We start from the raw sequence: 19839 nt of genomic DNA on the forward strand, positions 1-19839 counted from the left end.
TGTGCCTTGAACTTCTGTGTGCTCTGACTAAGCAGACTTTTTAAGAAAATGCATAAGGTGTGTTTGGGCATCAGTATGGAAAGACATTTTAAGCAGGTTTCGTAAGTGGAAATTGATACTGAAAATAAAATTTTATCAGCAGTGTTAATTTCATCCAACATTTTGGCTACGCTATCAGAAGTTATTTTTCCATTCTAAATTACATCATGGCTATCTTGAAAGGTTTTAGTTTGTTTAATGTTTGCATATCAAACAACGCTAGCAAAATCAAATTTCTAGTTTTCCTTAACAAGTTGGGGTTCTTCTGCTTTAAGCATTGCTTTTAATTCTCTTGTGCTTCTTCGATACTGTATTGCATGACAGAACTAAAAGGAAGCTGAACACTGTCCTGCCCTGCTCTGCCCCACCCCTTACCAATATTTAGCATATGCAGTGGTTAAAAAAAAAATACATCCAGCACTCCTGCCTGATGGAAACAAATTGGAAATTTCTACCTCCTGTGCCACATTGCTCTTTAGATGGGTACTCACAGGGTACAGCTTTGCTTTATGTCTCATAGCAGTTTTATGGTTTAAATTGAGGAAGGCTTGTAGACGAGGTCCTTCCTGCTGTTACTAATGTCAGTGCGTCAGTAGAAAAGTTGCCCTTGACTTGATGGAAGCAGACCCGTAGCTCATGTCCTTAGTGAAACGTTACAGTACAGATGTCTAAGTACAGCCTCTACCAGGCTGGTACTTAGTATGCCTCAATCACAGAAGGGCACGGTTCCTCTGCCAAGGGATAAAGCAGTCAAAGACCGTTTTTCTCAACCTAAATTCATCAAATGACCTTTTGGGAGCCTAAGAAATGAAGAGGGTTTTTTTTTTTACTGGGAAAGAAAATTCAAGACCCATCTTGTCCATGGTTTGGACGATCTTTGATGGTTTTCGTTGACAACCAAATAAAAGCTAGTCTGAGCTCTGAATGTTCATTATTTTTGTTATTTCTCCAGTTTGTTTGCTTCCTCATCTGTGGAAGTATGAGGGAGCAGAGTGACGAGGAAAGGGGTCACTTCTATGACGTTCGCTGGTGATTTTTTTGTGGTGGTTTGTTGCTGGTTTGCAGACCGCTGCTTGGGAAGCACCCGTGTAAAAGATGTTCTCTCAGCTGGGTTTGAAATAAAGCCAAGATCAGAAAGGGCACTTGTGATCCATCACAGAGGCTCAGAGACCAAAGCGTGGTTTCCAAACCCACTGTTTGCTCATGGACCTAACCCCCCACCCAGTGCCATTTCCAGCCATAACCTCCCTGAGGCTGCTCCTGTGCTTGGCTACGCACAGAGCTCCCACTCAGCAAAGCAGCGTAACATCTCCTTAAGGTTGTCCTCATTTGGTAAAACACCTAAACACATGCTTTGCTTGCCTGAATATGTGCTTGCTTCAGAGCCACTGACAGCAGTGATCCCCCGTTTTGGAGAACTGGAACCTTTTCTTGTCATTTATAAACTGTCTGTAATGGCCATCCCCTGTAGATGCACATGAGTATGTATGCCCATGAGCATCCCGTTGAGCCCAGTCACGCGCACTTTTGCCTGAAAACTGCTCATGTGCATAAGGTTTGCCAGATTGCATTCTTGCTTTATAACTAATTTAAAAACTAAATGAAATGTTTCTTCTCAAGAAGGGAAATTCTGCTGCAGAAATGTGCATTAAGCCATTGGGGCATTAAAGGTTTTAATATCCGAACTCCATTAAATGAATTGTTTTATCATTTGCAGAGGATTCATTACTTTCTAAGAGGCCTTTTGTCAAATAAGCATTTTGCAGACTAAGCTAATCAGCTCTGTTCCTGTTTATAATTCTCCCACTACAAATATTTATACATTATAATTTGTCTTTCTGCTTTCCTGCCTATCTAAGCACAAGCACATTAAAATTTTTCTGACATGCCATTGCATTCAGAAAAGCCCTACAGGATATAATAGAAAATTATAAACTCTCTATAGTTTTTTCTTTGTAGGCCATTACAGAGAGTTGAACAGAGCCAGCAGGAGAGACAAAGGGCTGTGCTAACTAGTGCCAGACATGCCACTGTATCCCTCCTCGCCCACATGCTTTTTTTGCCTCCCCCACCTCACTCCAGTGCTGCCAGGAGTGATGCCAGAAACTATACCCCTTGCACTGCTCTTGTGCAGAGAGGCTGGGTTTGGAGGGGGGATATTTGGCTTCTTGTGGAAGATAAGACCACCTCGCTGGGGGTCTCCATCATGCTCCTATCTCCAAACTGGCATGCTGGCCCTATGCCCAGGCACTGCAGGACAGGCTGCCATCCAGCATGCGTGCTCACATACCCGCTGGCATGGCAGCCTGGGGCATGAGTCCCATGGGGTGCACCAGGACACACATTTGCTGGCATTTAGCATCTGTGGCTGTCGGTAGGCAGGAGAGGTGGCTCAGAGCTGCACATGGCAGTCAGGAGTTGGGTATCAGGGCAGGGCATCCCCCGGGCGGGTCTGCCCTATCCTTGCTGCCCCAACATCAGCATCTCCCCATGTGCATCAGTGGTGGATGGGGAAGAGGCCAACCCCCATGCTCCTCAGCCCCCATCGTGTCCCCAGCTCTGCTCCCAGCAGATGGAGCTGGGCTGAAGAGGGGTCCTGAGGAGCGGGATCACCAGAGCTCAGGCAGTGGCAGTTGGCATCCCCTGCTTGCAAGGGGCATGCGGGCAGCCCAGCTAAGATCTTCCTGTCCCATGCCAAGCGTTATCAAGCAGCACAAGACCATTAAGCTTCACTCAGCATTGAAAGCGATGCGGGTGGCATTCGCCTGGGGAGCTAGGAGGAGCTTTTCTGATGAAAACAGGAACGCTGCTTGTCCCACCTGACTGACCTGTGTCTTAACTGTGCTTGTTGTTTTCAGGCATTCACGATTCAGGGGCAGTATGCCATCCCTCATCCAGACGTGAGTCCTGCGCATGTAAATTACTCCCTTTTTCTTCCTCACCCTCTTATTTGTTCTGGGCAACATTTGCTTTCTGCAGTTAGCAATAAAGACACAGCCGAAGGACACCTTTCCTGAACAACACACTGTAGAGCCACGTGTTAGCTCAACTGCATCTCTTACCTTTTCTAATAATTGCTAGAAAGTACAATGGCCCAGGAACAAATGACAGTTTTCTTGGTCTTTCTTTGCATGTGATATATTTGAGTTCTTTTAATATGTAATTCTACAGTAATTAGTTAATATTAACAATAGCCATTACATGTAATAACAGTAGAGACGTCATTTATAACCAGTTTGGGTTGGTTTTTTTTTCTCTACAGTAGATTAGAATGAATGATTAAACCTTTTTTTTTTTCAATATAATTTTAATTAATCCAGTTTTAGAACATGTAAGATGGTTTCTCTGCTCTGAAATAATTCCATTTGATTGGTTAGTTCTAATTTCCCATCCTGCCCTGCAGTTGACCAAGCTTCACCAGTTGGCTATGCAGCATCCCCCCTTTACTCCCCTTGGGCAGACCACCCCTGGTTTCCCTGGTACGTACCCATGACTCCCTGGGGATGTCCTTCTTCTTAACAGCTTTGTTTCCCGTGGTCATTACATCATTTTAATAATAAATGTGGTCAATGACCAGCTATCCTTTTGTTTTTACACAGTAATCTCTGTTGTCCCCTCCCTGTGCCTCTGTTACAGTTCCTTTCATCATTACTAAAACGCGCTTTGTTTGTTACATTTATTTAATCAAAACCGCTTCATTTGTGCCATCGGCTAAAAGCCCTGAGTTTCTTTTGTTCAGTCCTTGTAAAGTTGTTATGGACCATACGGTATGTACCAGCTGGTCCCGAGTGAAGTACTTGGGCGTGCATCTCGTCAAATTTCCACTTTGGTAACATGGTTCAGAAAGAAGCAAACACAGGAAAGCAGTATGTAATCGTGGTACAGAAATACTGATGAAAGAAATTACGGCACGCTGAAACTCGAATCCATTGTAGAGCCAAATGTCTTAAGAGCATCTGTAAACATCACTGCTGGAACAAGTGCCTCTCTTCCTACTAGGTATGCAGATATAGCTACAAAATGCAATGGAAATTTAGATAATTAAGGACTGCAAATTTGGTCCATACTTATTAAAGCTGAAGCTGAATTCTTGATTCAAGAGTGAGAAGTCAGTTAACCCTGCAAAAAATCATTTTTACTGTACTTCACTACATACATGCTTGGCATCTAAAAACTTTACAAAACAGAAGTACATATGTACTGGTACATGCTTTGTATGGCAAATAACATTTTATCACATACATCAAATTCTGTGAGCAACTTGATTGTTTTATATTCAATGTAAAATAAGCATATGCAACTCTTAATTGAATGTAAACATAAGTAAAATGTAGGTGAGTCACTTTTTTGTAAGAGTATTTCTTTTCCATCTTTTCTAGTTAGAAATGAGTATTTTTGGCTTGTCTTTACAGATAACAATAATAATAAACACCAAAAAAAGAGAAAAGGAGAGAAAGAGACATGACATCCAAAATACATTTTTGTTTCTTCATGATGTATCTGATAAAATATCTACAAGTAATACTAAATTGCCTTTCCTAGCTTTATATTTTCCTTATTCTTGTCATTAACATGCTGCTCCTTAATCTTTTCCTGGTTGTATTTGTGAGATGTATGTTTCTGTAATGTTACTGTGTGTTAGAGCAGTAAGTCCACTTTTCCTGAGCATTTTCCTTTTGTCCACCCAATTTACAAACAAATGTATGCGGCTTAGAGTATCTTGTACATTTCCCTTCAAAAATTACCCTTCCCAACATTTCTTCAGCGACTAATCCCACACATAATTTCCAAATTTTCCTAGGTTAATTTCCTCATCCTTATTTTAATTCATTAATTTTTCTTTTTCATATCTATGTATTTTGTTCTGCTAGTTGTTCGTTCGACTTCCACTTTAATTTTCCATATTCTAGAACTCCCGGTAGACAGGTCAAATTTCAGCCATCCATTAATTTCTCAATTGATGTGTTTAGAACAAACTTCAGAGACTATTTTTAGGGGAAACCCTTCATTTTCTAGAAGCTTTTTATGACCCTGTGGAATCTCATGTGACATTTGTTGCTTTGGTGGGTTAAAGGTTAATTAAAATAAGACTCATTTAAAATTAGTCCAGCCCTCTGAGTTCTGCATCTCTTGCTTTCTTTTCTGTTTTGCTAGCAGTTCTCTATTTTTCTTTGCTCCTCTCTCTTCCCCCCCGCCCCCCCCCCCTTCTTTCTGTATGTTTCCTTCTTTAAAATATCATTTGTTGTGTCTTGCCCTTCTTGCAAACAACTGGTGTAACATTTTCCCTCTGTCCCCTGAATAGGACTGGATGCCACTACTCCAACCAGTTCCCATGAACTTACTATTCCCAATGATGTAAGTGGACCAATAGTCAGTATCACTTTCTCTTCTCTCGCTCCTCTGCCGCCGGAGGGGAAACCTCTCATCTTTGGCTGATTTGTAAATGCTAGTCGCCAGGATAAACTGTACGGCATTTAGTCTGTTGGGGAGGGGGTACTAGGGGTTAGTGAAATGCTGGACAGAAGCAGCAGAAGTGACTGTCCCCTCTCGTGTCAGGTCTCCAGCAGTGCTGGTTTAGTTGCACGACGGTGCCAGCACCTCGATGCTTCACCGGCTTCGTTAAAGCCTGGGTGCCTGCTGCCTACAGTGGTCTTAGATGAGTTATCAAAATTCATCTCTCAGGTGGCACTAGCACGGGTGGTCTCAGCAGAAAGGCTAAAGGGGGTGGAAAAACGTGCAGCCCCGTGTGCTGTGTGTTGGGCTGGAGTCCTCCGTGCCAGGGGGTGGAGAGCTTGTGCCGTGCCAGTCTCCGCTGCACCTGCACTTATCTGAGACGGTGTTTTTCCTGAACAAAAAAGCTACTTCAGTTACGTAAAGGTGAAATATAAGTGTTTATTTGAAAAACAAGGGCTAAAAGGGCTAAAAACATGCCTGCTCCAACAACTCTGGACTGGCTGTGATCGACAGACCCAGTCTTCATGAGCAGTATGGTGCTGAATCTTAAAAGAATTACTCAAAATGCCCAACTGATACGCTGCATGTCATATAAAAATGCCTCCCCGTTTTATTTACTTTCATTGCAAACAGGGGTCTTCTTTCTCAGTTTTCATTACAAATGAGTCACTTGGAAAATGGAAGATTTCCCCTCCAGTAAAAAAAGCTTTCAAGCATGAGTGGGATCACAAATAGCAATTATATTACTTAAGAGATACTTATAATATTGTGTAAGCCCTATTAAACTCAGTGGCAATGATTTACAGTAAGAAAAAAATACAGAATAACAAAGAAGTGAAGGTGTGAGTTCTGTGATTTCATAAGCTTTCTGTTACTTAAAAGATGCCCTGACGATTTATCAGTACCTGCTTTACAACCCAATTTCTTCTATGTTGAGAATTTTATGGGAGCACCCTATTTATCCTTACAGCACAAGTTTTTTAATCTCACCTTCAGGCAGATGTTGCTCTTGCCATCAGTGGTATAAATCCAAGGTCACTCTTCTGACTTCAATTCTTTCAGGGTTCGTAGCAGAGAAAGAGAGGGAGAAAGTTGGCCTTGTGTCCTGTAGTGCAGTAGAAAATTAAAAAAACCCGTCAGTTTCTCATCCGGGAGGTATGAAATGCCCCGGCTCAGCACTATCCTCTGAAAAACAAACACACATCCGTGCGTTGTTTCTAATGGAAGATTTTTCTGGCTGCGCAGTGCGTGTCTTGCTGTTCTTGCTAAAGGAGCAAAACCAAGGCCAAATTGGGGTTAGGCTTAGAAACAGCCTGCAGGGGCTCTACAGGTGGTGAAAGGGAGTTCTGATGTTCGTACGGTGTCAAGGTGTGCATTAAAGGACCAAAAGGCGTTAGTGCTGCCCACATTCATGTGTGCGCACGTGTGTGTGTGCGCGCGCGCCCGGTGCTGCGGTGCCGGTGCAGAGGGGAGGAAGGGCTCTCATGTACCGTCGGGCATCAAGGGCTGCTTGGGAATTTTGCAGGGGGAAAAACAGTTTCTCCGTGCGTGTCCCCAAGGCGTTTGCTCTGCCTGTGCCACAGGCTGTCAGCAGTGCCCTGCCAGGTTGTCCTCAGGCTGCAGTAGCAAGAGGGTACCGTCCCGGCATAACCTTGCATACTGGTATCCCGCAACCCCATCACCGCTGCAGCAAGGCTGCTCTGTGGGCATCCCAGTGCTAAAAACGAGGGGACGCGGGAGACAGAGGGACACGGGGCAGAGAGGGAGCCGGGTGAGGAGGCGCCAGCACCCGTGTTTCGTATGTGCCCTGTCAGTCAGATGCTGTGCACGGAGGGAGATCAGGCTGGGAGAGGCAACAGCAGTTGTGCAGCAGAGCCTGCATGGGTAATTTGACTTCCCTTTCCCGATAAGCATCTCCTAGTCCCATCTTGATAGACAGGCAGTTGGTGTGGCACGGCGATTATTTATCTGGTTGAAGGTGAAGGAAGCTGCAGGCCCTGGCACGGGGCTGTGGTGCAGCCCCGACGCTGCACGTGGCCAGTCCCCTGCCTGCCCCGACTCCAGGCATCCCCTGTGCTGCACGAGTCCCCTGGCTTTCTTATCATATGTGCTTACACGTGCAAACTCCAGCACATATGAAAGAACATGAGACTTGCAAATATCTACATGCTCTGCAGCTACCAGAGAAGTCATTGTATATCTACATGTGCTACATTTATTTTTTAAAACCAAGGTAATGATAAGCACATAAAGCCAAAGTCTCCATAAGAATCTGATGGAGCAAAATCAGAGAATAAGCTCAGGCTTCAGCCTAGTCTACAATTTGCATAGCTTCATATTAAAATAAATTTTCCTCACTCGCTCTGGCATTAAGGCAGTGATAAAAATTTTTTTTCCTGTTATTAATAATTCCTGTAACAACATCATGCTGCTTTCTTCATACAGTATGCTGATAATTGCAACTAACCTGTTGCTTAATAACAAAGAGAAACCACAGAACAAAGAAATGCATTTTGCAGAAATTGTCCACATGCTAAAAGCCGAGGGTTCCTCTCCAAATAATGAATTCAGAAGATTTTGCCTTTCTAGGTTTTCTCATAACTTCTGGGTATCTCCAAAAAGAGAACAGAGAGGACATTTCTCGAGGACATTGATCTTTATCTAGTATCTCCTTTTCCTCATCAAAACCTCTCATAGGGGCATTTGGTTGCCTTTCTTTCCTTGCTGGGATCTTGTCTGGCCTTCCCCTGCTGCCTAAGTTACACAATATGTGTGTTTCATATAAATCCCAGAATAAAGCGGTGTTAACAGTGGCACGTCCTTAAGGGAACAGAAGGGATGGTAACCCTGGGTGTAGCCAATTGGGCACAGATAACAGATGTCTGAAGATTTTATGATCCAATCCCCCAAAATGCCCATTGAGAGTAAATGAACAAACCAATAATAATAAAAAAAAAATCAGTCTCATTAAAAATTATGCAGACTTAATATCCATCAGAAGCAAAGTGAGACCATTTGTGGGTACAAGGCACTATTTAGGATTAAAAGTAATTCCCCCCAGAACCACCTACTGCTCACTTCAGGGAACAGGACGGGAACTGGTGTTGGGCCCTCCATAAATTGAAATGCACACAAATCTGCAGAGTGATTTGGTTACAAAGCAAATAATAAGAAGGCTCATTTCTAAAAGCTCATTTCTGAACATGTTTTCTCAGTTTTCTACATGCCTTCTTGCAAAGCCTGTGAAATCATTATAGTCCAGATGTTGCATTATCCTGGCAAGGAACGTGAAGGTGGTTGTTGTTGTTGTTGTTGTTGTTGTTAGTGTTTTTTAAGAGGCACAGAGTATTTAAGCATCTCTTTCCAGGCCCTGCGGTAAATCCGTAAAGAACTGTAATCATACCTCAGGAGATTATTTCTCCCTATAGAGTGCTCTGCCCCAGCATTTCTAAATAAAAATAAAACCCAACCCAAAGCTCTAAAGCCTGTAACTTTATGAAAAGCGATTGAAGAGTCTCCTTCATGATGAGCACCTGCGTGCTCAGCTAATATAGAGGCTTTGCCAAAGCCAATGGACTTGCTCTGGGTTGGCAGCAGGGAACCAAGGGGAACCACGTGTACCTGTGGACACGTATGGTCAACCCCTCTGCTCCGGACAGCAGATATCAAGTTGCAGAGGTTACTTCCTTGGCCCTTTTTACCAGCACTACATTCATAATAAGAAAGAAATCTGATTTTTTTACTGGTATTTAAAAAGAAAGTGAGCTCCGTGCCACTTCCTGTGACGAGCAATACTCTGCAGCATTGGACTTGGATAATAAACCAAAAACTAAAAGTCTGATTGCTCCCAGTGCTGCGCAGAAGTAATGCAGTGCGGTGGACATAGAGGAACGAACCTGTAGGAAACACCTAGCAGAAAGCTGTTGTTATTAGGCTCTGCCAGTGACTTTAGCATTATGGGGAAAAAAAAATATATTTAGCATTATGGGGAAGAAAATAAATGGAAGAGAGGGACCTGAACCACAGATGGCATAGCGTATTGGGAGAAACTATCAGCATCAAGAGCTTGGGGCAGGAGGAACCACCATAGGCCTTCCAGTCCCACTCTTTAGGAGTCCAGACTCCTGATTCAGCCCTGTTTACATTGGTACCAGCAGAACTTTAGTGAAGGACAGAGTAAAACTAGAACAAGGCAAAAAGCAGAATCCATGTTTTAGGGTTGGTTTGTTTGGGGGTTTTTTGACATGAGGAGAAATTAGGTGCATTGAGGTAGGGGAAAACAGATCGGAAGCGGTGTAGAGAAAGTGAAAAGGAAAGAGTTTTCCCCTGGTGCTCACAGTCCAAGAAGGTGGGGACGTCAGCTGAAATTTTGAGATGTACGGACAAATGGTGACACTTAAAGGCAACACACGAGCAAGCTCTGCAGGTCACTGCTATGGCCCTTCTTGGGCAGCAGAGGAAGAAACAGGTTCAAAAAGAAATTGTCAGACACACGGACTATTGAGCATAATGGCAGAGATACCAGCTGCTGCTCAGGCAGTCTGTAAGCCTTAGGTGGGAATTTGGGATACCAGTGGAAACTTTGTTTTATACCTCACACTGTTTTTATCCCTTTTTTTGGTAAGTGTGTACTGCTGCCACAGTCAGAGACAGGCAGCTGGGCTAGGTGCACATCTGATTTGAGCTGTTCCGCTCAAGTCTTGAGAGAGTTAAAATATGTATTCATATACATACACATATTATGTGTGTGTGTGTATGTACCTATGTGTATATTATATATATTATATATCTATATATTTATGGTATATGTATTATACTATAGCGCATAGTAGGCTTGGTATAGTCTATAGCAGGTTTGCTCCTCTCTCACATGGGCCAGCTTTATCACTTATTTTCTGGAGAATTTCCTCCTGATTTATTCCGTAAGTGAGAGTAAGGCTCACTGTATGTTGAGCAAGCAGGTGAGCATCAAAAATAATGCAGCACCTAAAGTCCTTGAAAATAGCTATATGTTTACTGTCCTCCACATTCCCTAACTCTGTCCACTGAGCTTGGAAAAGCAGCAAACCCATGTTTGTGAAACACGCAGCATTGCATGCTAGGTAGCAACTTTCAAAGTCTGGGGAAGCTTGCTTTTGTGCTGAGGGACTGAATTACACACAGCCTGCCAAATCATGTGAAATGGCCAGCTACAGAATGACAGGGGGGCAGCTGACAGAATTAGAAAGTCAGTTTTGAAAAGAGATACGTGTTTGGATGCAATTTGACATGGCTTCATCTCAAAGCAAGGCTGGGCAGGTGTTTTTATGTAAAACCAAACGTGCATGGCCTGATTGATCAAAGCTTTCTAGATGAACACCAGTCCCTTGAACTTCTTCCAGAACCCATCAGCTCTTGAATATTCAGATACTGCACAAATTTCAGCGTAAGTAATACATAATGGGAAAGGCACCCCAGAGAGAGCCCAAGCACTCCAGCACTATTGTCCTTCCTGCGTGGCAAATGGAGAAGTGCATTCTGCGTGAGCTGCAGGTTGTGTCACGACTTGCAGAGCATGTTCAAGCAGCCCATTGTCACAGCAACAAAGGATGACTTTGGAGAGCTTCAGACCGAAGGTTACTGAACCTCTCTTCCAAATGCTTGCATCACCGATATCCTTGACCGATCTGGACTGAATCTTAACTTAAAGTCAGCTAGGAGACTGCAAATTCTTTGTACTGACCCACCTGGGTTGCAAGCCTCGTTGGAGGACCCCCAGCACATACAAGTGGCAGCCTCCTGAGTGACCCGGCAAGTGCCTTCTCAGAGCTGGTCAACCAGACATGTAAGACTATGTCTCACAACGTGCCTGAAGAACCAGCGGTCCCACGCAGTTCCTCTGTTTTGAATGCCACAATGACAACCACGCCTGTGAATGGGACTGCTTGAAATTCTTCTAAATAATATATTTTAATATATTTTTGCATGTTTTTTACACCAAGTAGTTTTATCAGATTTCCACCCTTCTGCTTTGGACAGACTGAGGGAATATGTGCGGTCTACATCTTCCTGTTGACACTTAGGACATAATTATTAAAGCAACCAGAAGCATATTCAGATCTGCACATCGGGTGAGAAGTATCAGAGGAATCTGAAGACGTGAGGGGCACCATAACAGCTGCTTCACAGAGCCTAAATCCTGGTCACTGCTTCATAAGATCACAGTAGCAACAGACGGATTCTTGACCGGTCGCTTCAAGATCATCATCGCAAAAACAATTAGATGCTTGTTGTGGCAGAAGGAAATACTGACAGCCTCCACTCTTGTTGGCCATTTCAAGCCACTCCGATATCTGGGGGAACCACTCTGGCTAGCAGTCAAGTAAAGATGACCCAAGGTTTTCCCTGCTCTGTGCTCCATTCTGCTTCTGCAGCAGTGAACACGTCTGACCAGATTTGGGTAAATTATAGCTACAGTATGGCATGCAAATGATTCACAAGAACAAAATTATGGAAGTCCATCACCAGGTTTTAACAGATAGGAGTGGATCTAGTGCCACCAGCTTTCCTGTACAATGATGCTCTGGTAGGACTGCCTTTGCTTTCCTCACACTGATGGCATACTCTAATAAAAACCAAACCCCACCACTGGCTGGCTCTGGTGCTACCACCTGTGCTCTGGGTGCTCTTCTCTCCTGCTTCACCTTCACTGACTGAGGACCGTGGAGGCCAGTGAGGCTGAGGCGTAGGAAGCGGATGCTTAGGGATCCCTGTGCTCCTAACAGCTAGCGTGCACAGGCACATTCGTGTTCGCACAAAGACAGGCTAGAGGCTTCCCGGTGAAGATCACATAGGTCCTCTGCACTGGCACGTGCAGTCACATCCTAAGACAGGTCCTCCGGATAAGGACAGAGAGGCCCTCCTCTTTGAACAGGACATGAAATCCTGTGTGCATTTCCTGAAACCCCATTTTTCCCCCTCATGGGTGTTCCTCTTGCGCTTGGTCTCTGTTTCGGCTACCCAGGTACTTGCTTTGGCTTCCTGCTTGTCCCTGAGCATGAAGCAAGGATTACGTTGGGGGGGGGTTGGTCTTCTTTTGATAAAATGTCTGGACAATGTGAATCTGTTTCTGGACAATGTGAATCTGTTTCTGGCAAGATACTCCAAGTACTACAGTACCAGAAAGGGTAACATCTCAGGGCCTGAAGCAGCAGGAAGGGTGGGAGGGGAAAGCAGTCTCTGCATCTTGGCACGTCCTTCTGCCAAACTGACAACATCATCCCAGTGTCAGCTGAGACCTGTAGAGTGAAGTTTCCATTTTCTACCCATTCTGGCCATTGCTGAGCTTCTCGGCACCCATCCTTCCTTAACATAAAACAAAAGTCCCCCTCCTCACCCTTACAGAAGCCAAAACATCTCAGCCTCAGCTGCTGGCTTGGTGCCCACTTGCTCGTGGGGGCTCCCTGTGTTGGAGGAGCAACACCCTGGCACAGCTATCACACTCCCGTACCCCAGTTGCAGCTGCAGCGGTAACGTGTGCTGCGAAACACTTTCTCGAGGTCTTGCACACAGCTTCCACGAGCTTGTGACTCCACCAAGAACATTTAAACAACCTTTAAAACACTGAAGATAACACCAATGCAATTTTACCAAAAAAATTGAGGGGATCTAGGGAGACACACGCACACACAACTCGAGCTCAGTTTTATTCACAATGTATGAGTTTTGCTAAGTTTCTGTAAAGGAACACAAACAAGTTTCAGTCTCTTCCTATGCCTGCTTCTGCCTGCAGTTACAGAGCTGTAAATCCCACTGACTTTAATAGCTCAGTGCCTGGCCAAGTGAGGACCACGTGTGCCCAGGGAGGGCTAGGACTAGCAGCACTCTGGAAGGGTGCAGAGCCGCACGGCAGCAGCTTTGGGTGGTCAGCCTGATTGCCAGCTGCTGCGCTTGGCTTGCTGCTGCCACCGGCAAGTCAGACTGGGTTGTGTTTTGTATTCATCAGCACCATGGCACGCTGTCATTTTCTGCCATGGAAGACAGCTAAATAATCTGATATTGAGTTGATTGATAACCATGTAGCAGGTTGATTCAGAGACGTATGACCATAGAGCCAATAGACCGCGCTAGTTATTCCTTCCAAACAGCACAGCAAAAATCTTTTGGTTTGATATTGAGGCTTTCATAACCATGTTTTTATCAACACTACAAATAGCAGTTAAGTGGTTTTTGCTTGTGTCTGTGGCACTAATCTCAGTCTTTGTCCCGCTCCAGTTAATAGGCTGCATTATTGGCAGACAAGGCAGTAAGATAAATGAAATCAGGCAGATGTCAGGAGCGCAGATCAAGATTGCTAATGCCACAGAAGGCTCCGCAGAACGACAAGTTACAATCACAGGATCCCCTGCAAACATCAGCTTAGCACAGTACCTCATTAATGCAAGGTAAGTTTGCTTTGTAAGTGATAATGCTTCTGCGAGATTGCTCTGCCTGCTCTCCAGCGAATGTCTGTCCTGGTTAGATCCAGAAAGTTGCTTTGCAGTGTCCATTTTGCATAGTATTATTCAATTCCTAATGATTTGTAAAGCCTGTATCATTAGAACCTGTGTTTGCTGTTGGTTTATATGGAAAGCAGCTTAATCTGGTGCAATTCCAGGTACATGTTGAATAACAAAAGCTGAAAAATCTGAATACTCACATTGGCATCTACCTAAAATATAAGTGGATAAATTAAATGACAATCATAAATTCTTTAGAAGAAAATACTTTTCACAGACCCATTTTACTGTCCTAAATGGCAAGTATAGTGAAAGAGATTGCAAAACAGATTTAATTTACTAACTGGAAATTGCCACTCAGAGTTGATATTAAACTGACATTTGATTGCTAAAGGGGCACGGGATTTATTTTTTCAGAGACAGCATCACAAATTTGTAAAAGCATTCCCTAATGAGACAGGGTGCAACTAGCTGTTTCTCCACTTCTAGGTGCCAGAATTAATGAAGGCACTGGCTGTTTAGCTAAACCTTCGCGACAGCTTAAGTCTCTATCAGTTTTGATATGATTATTCAGAAAAATATTAAAATTGATACCACCTTTATTTGCAATTGTCCTGAGAAGATAGTGCAATGGATCCAGTGCTGTCTCATAGATCTACTTGTAGATGGCGGACCGAGGCAATATATTGTGGGGAGGGGGAGTATCTATGTATTTTATTGCTTTTTTTTTTTCCTCCCTTCCCCCCCCTCCCCCAAATACTGTGATACAAATCAAGCTTTGTGTTTAATTATGTTTGCTGTTAAGGTAGTAGAAAGTATGTGATTTATGGGGTGGGGGGAGCTGTAGCCATAGCAGGTCTACAGTCTCCTACGGTCCAACCTCCTCTCCAGCCCCGTTCTGTAGTGCACCACTGCAAATGTCTTAATGGAGGAAAAGGATGTTTGTGTAGCGCTGTGTTACAGCAAGCAAAAATATTACTTTTTATAATTCAGTTTGAAAGTAGTTTCCTAGGGAATGGAGTTGTGAAGCCTAAGATAAGCCGTTTCCAGAATCCTAAAACAACTACAGAGCTTTTGATTTATATTCTTTGTAGCAAATATAAGTCACTTCCGTAAGCCCTGTAATCAAATAAAAATGTGTTCCCTCCTTTAACCCTTAAGGATATGTTCTTCTCTTGGTGTTCAGGGATTCCCCACACATCGAGACGAGAATAGACCCCTTCATTTTTAGTTGCACAAACACCATATGGCATGCATCTGGATCTCAGAAGATAACAATTTAAGATCTTCAAGACAGCTAAAGCATGCAAATAAAATAATGCACTTATTAATGGAGTTGCAGTGAGCTGCTCACCAGAGACAGAAACTCTAGTGAACAAACCTCTGTTTGACTTACTTTAGAAAAGCCTGTGAACTCTCACACTTCGGTTTATTACTGTTTAACGATCCTTTTGATGGAATGGGATATATATGAGGTCTTTTAACATACTTTTGCAAAGAAGAAAACTTCTCAGCAGTCATATACCACGGATACTCTATCTATAACCTGTGAAACCAGAGACAAAATATTTTCTTCCTGTTGAATTTCTAGATAGAAGTTATTTGTTACCATCATCTACAATAAACCATCATATATTATTATGTACCATGTGTTGAAACTGTATTTAGATGAAGTGACTTCATTTGTAAATGAAGACTCTTAAAGTAATGTATAATAAATTAAGCTCTAAGGTAACATAGGACATTAAGGTGGCTTTTTCATTTTAAAAAGTGGCATTGTTCCAGATTTCTCCTTTCACAAGAGAAATTCCTGTCCAGTTAGGTGCCACAGCAGCAGCAGTGCTAGTTCGCAGTCGCACTGGAGGAAGACCCGAGAAACTTCCAGGCAAGAGGGAGGTCTGCTCTAGCTGGGGTTTAGGTGCGTGGGCGGGTTTTTGAGAGGCAGATCTAGGCTGCTGCTGCCTGTGCACACTGGGAGCCAGTTTCAGTGTTTGTCAGTTCTAAACCCGTCACAAGTACTGCCCTCTCTTTTAAAGATGTTGGCATGAAATAGACAGTGTTGAGGAAGAGCTGAGTACAGTAGTACCTAGACTGCCCAAGGTATAGTCTTGGTATGTCAAAATGATAATTATAATAAACAAAAGCTATATAAGCATTCAGGGTAAGGCGGACTTTTTTTTTCTTCTCTCCCCCACAAGATCTGTCATTCTCATGGATTTGGTTTCCAGGGCCAGTATTTCTGCAAAAATCAGTGTCTCACAGCAGCATAGGATGTAAGGAGAAAAAGCTATCCACTGTATTCCTGAAACAATCTGTGTGTATCTTTAAACTATCCTCCAACCAAAGTTTCCATCTATAGAATAATTTATCAAGTTGTTTTAAGACTTTTATTGCAATCTGGTGTTGAATATGTACATAATATACTCTAAATTATAGATATATAAATACATTGATACACTATCAAGATAGAGATTTAGATCTTTCTAAAGTATTGTTTTGATTCTGTATTGATCACCCGACAAGTAGAACGTGTCCCAGCTAGTTTGCAATAGAAGTGTCTTTTGTTCCTGTAAAATCTTCTGTCTTTTAACTGGTCTCCTTTGTAGTAACTGGATTTTCATTATCCAATTCCATCTTCTAGCTTTTATTAAGAATGAACTGCAGTTTAGATTTCCTGTGTAATATTTGACTTTGGTTTGTAAATGAATTGTAGCCAGCAGTACTTTGTCCTTGTTGAAGAGCAGTTTCCTGAAGACATCTTTTACTGCCATTTTGATGAGAGGTTCATTCACAGAGCTAGCAGGACCGCCAAAGCCACACTCGAGCTTTATTCCTTTCACCAGTTTTGGGTAATGCAGGATGTAGCCTTCGGTGTATATATTCATAAAGTGTAGTTCTTCAAAGGGACAGTGTAAAACTGGCACCATGAAATTCTGTATGAAGGCTGCCTCATCCACTTTCACATTCAGTCTTGTTGCATCTACAATTGGTTTGGGAACCGGCCGCTGTCAGAGGACAGCTGATAGCCAGTCTGACGTACTTTCACCTTATGCGTTACTACCAGTAGTAAATGTGAAGCAGGGCAAATTAGAGCTTTAATTGTACCTGTGCGAGTACACCAGAGACAGGGAGTTTGAGTGGCTGCTACCAACACCAGTCTGTGGGATCTGTTCTCCCTGCTGGTGCAGGAAAAAGCTCAGGCTCAAATATCATCTGCATCAGTAGGAGTTTGTTTGGTTTTGTTAAATGCAAGGTAGGCAAATTTGGAGTCACTGAAACACTGAGTCCTGCATTATCTTTCTATATGCCTCCCTCCCAGAATAAAACTGAGTTAGAAATATAAAAAAATCCAACTGTATAAACTGAGTTTTTAAAAACCTACTAAGGTATCACCATGTAACCCCTAAACCCCAAGTCGAGGATGTACGCTGGTGTTGGATCCACCATTTCAGTGGATAGAAAGAAGTATTCTTGATGTAAATCCTGCTATGCGAGTAGATTGCAAGTAGTACAGTTAACAGCACAAGGATGCTCTTCTCTCTGCAAAGAGCAACTCTGCTGCGGAGGTTAGAAAAAATCTGAGATGCCCATCCACGGGGACAGATAAACCCCGCAGGGTAGGAAAACCAAAGCTTTACCTCCTATAAATGGGTCTGCATTTCATGCACTCGCCCTCCTCCCCTCCCAGACCCTCAGAGAAGCCGTGCGCCTTCCAAATTCCCAGCAAAAGCCGACGAGGAGTTAATACTCCAAGAGCCCTCTTTCTTTTGCGGTGAAGAGAGGAGCTCGGTGCTCAGGCATTTCCATCTCTCCTCCACTCTCCTCTCCCCGGCTCAGACCTGCTTCAGCTATACTTTAGACTCACCTTCAGCAGCAATGTTTTGGGAAGCTTTAGTCCAGCGTCCCCATCCCCTATATAGAGCTGGTTCATCGCTTGCATCCTTGCCCTTGCGCAAAGCGGGCAGGCCTTCTGGCTGTTGCCTTTCTCCGGTCACGAATAGATCAGGGGCTGTTGCTCTCGAAACTGCACATAAGCCTCAGGTGAGGAACAGCGAGGCTCTCCCAAGCCCTAAGTAGGGCGACCGTGCACCCCTCCCTTGTCCTGGGCAAGGAGCCCGGCTGCAGCTGCTCCCTAACCCCGCACGCCCAGCCCCCAGCGCCCACAGGGACCAGCACAAACCCTGCGCTGGGACTGATGGGACTTGATAGGAAAGCGGCAGGTCCTCCGCCATGCAGGTCCTCCCCGCAGCCGGACGGTCGCTCTGGGTGCTCTGCTCTGGGAGGGAGAAGCTGTTGCAGCTCCTCAGCTCACCTCAGGAGAAAGCCCAGGAGCCTGACAAGTTAGTCATTACTGAAAAAACTTGGAATTAATACGTGTATAACTGTAGCTAGCAAAGATTTTCTAACCCGTAGTCCCATTTATACGCTAGCCTGCCATATGGCCCAGCTGGCCACATGCAAAATGCATCCTGAAATTAGTATTTAGGTTGCTTGCCGACCCAAAACGCAGTGCATAAGCTGCAACAAACACACGGCAAAGGGAGGATTTATCTAGGTAAACATTTTGTCATCTGAAAAAAACAACGCGTCCTTGGAATTACTGTATTTTAATGTGTAAAAATGTACAGAAAAGCCTAAGTACACAGGCCAGCCTCATCTTGCCTGCCGATGGGTGGAGTTAGACTAAAGTGAAGGTGGTTTGATACCTACATCCTCCAAAGAGCCCGTCACTGCCTTGGGCTCGGAGCGCGGGTCAATCTGAACTTCCTTGTGCTGGCGGGGTCCGTCTGATGATGTGTATGTTGTATCCATGTAGTACCTTGTCTGTCAGCTGATAAGCTCTTTTATGTTCACTGTAACCACTGCCACAAGCTCAGAAAGGATACCGCTGCTGTGGAAGCCGGGGTGGTTTTCAGTCTCCTTTTTCACTAATTTTCTTATCATTAGATTGCATAAATATTTTGTTGTGATTTTAAAAAAAAAAAGTCTGAGGAAAGTACAAATCGAAGTGAACACACTGGCTAATCAGGTTTTATATGAAAAATGCACATTGACCTCACAACGAATGAAATGAGAAACTAACTTTCTAAAAAAAAACCAAACCAAAACTTTTATGCCTTAGATGGAAGCAGCAAATCATTGCTCAGTCTCCTCTCATCCTAGCAAAATGACAAAGGTACTATTTATGCCACAAAATTGACAAATTGAAAAAATTACCAAAACCCCCCGCGTCCCCCTTTCAAAAATACCGTAATTTTGAAAAGCAAAATTCACCGTATTAGTGCTGGGGAGTAAACTTCATAGTTATTTTAAGTTTTCTTTTAAGTTTTGCTTTTTCCATCTTTTTGCCATTACCTGCATTCCTTAGATTTCTTTTTTCATATGTAAAATGAACTAGCAAACCCCCCCCACCTCTTTTTTTTTTTTTTTTTTTGGAAAGAACTTTAGAGTCTCAGTAATGTTTTCGCCATCGAATCATGAAAAACCCTTTTGTTATTTCTCTTCTTTAACACATAACATGTTCCTCCTTTGACCCTCATTTTCCCTTTTTTTCTCTCTCTCCCCCCCCTCCCTCCCTCTTGTCTGTCCCCCTCGTCCACCGATCTAATCCTGCCCTTTCGTGGTTGCTGTCCCTCCGTCCCTCCCTCCCTCCGTCCCTTCCTCCTCCTCCTCCTCCTCCTCCCGGCCCCACCGCCCTGGCTGGACCCTCCCAACCTGTTTGTTCCTCTTCCTCTCTTCGTTTGCAGCTTAGAGATGGCTAAAGTCAGCACCCAGACCGCTTCCGTCACGACCCCTGTTGACCTCAACATGAACCTCTCTCAGTCTGCCACCCCTACCTCCACCCCCACCTCCATGGCCGTGCTGGCGG

General features: G+C 43.8%; 1 protein-coding gene across 1 annotated transcript in view; it reads left to right on the top strand.

Moving 5' to 3' along the window:
- Window positions 1-15615, top strand: part of LOC104078192 (poly(rC)-binding protein 3-like) — a 47289-nt gene extending 31674 nt beyond the window's left edge. The window contains exons 8-12 of the mRNA XM_009579735.1: window positions 2898-2939; window positions 3443-3518; window positions 5342-5394; window positions 13747-13916; window positions 15157-15615. Of these exons, the coding sequence (XP_009578030.1) occupies window positions 2898-2939; window positions 3443-3518; window positions 5342-5394; window positions 13747-13916; window positions 15157-15253 (438 nt within the window). The 3' untranslated portion in view covers window positions 15254-15615. The remainder of the gene's footprint in view (window positions 1-2897; window positions 2940-3442; window positions 3519-5341; window positions 5395-13746; window positions 13917-15156) is intronic.
- The last annotated feature ends 4224 nt before the right edge of the window (window positions 15616-19839 follow it).

This window comes from Fulmarus glacialis, unplaced genomic scaffold (assembly GCF_000690835.1).
Source record: "Fulmarus glacialis isolate BGI_N327 unplaced genomic scaffold, ASM69083v1 scaffold14236, whole genome shotgun sequence".
In the NCBI taxonomy this organism is placed as follows: domain Eukaryota; kingdom Metazoa; phylum Chordata; class Aves; order Procellariiformes; family Procellariidae; genus Fulmarus; species Fulmarus glacialis.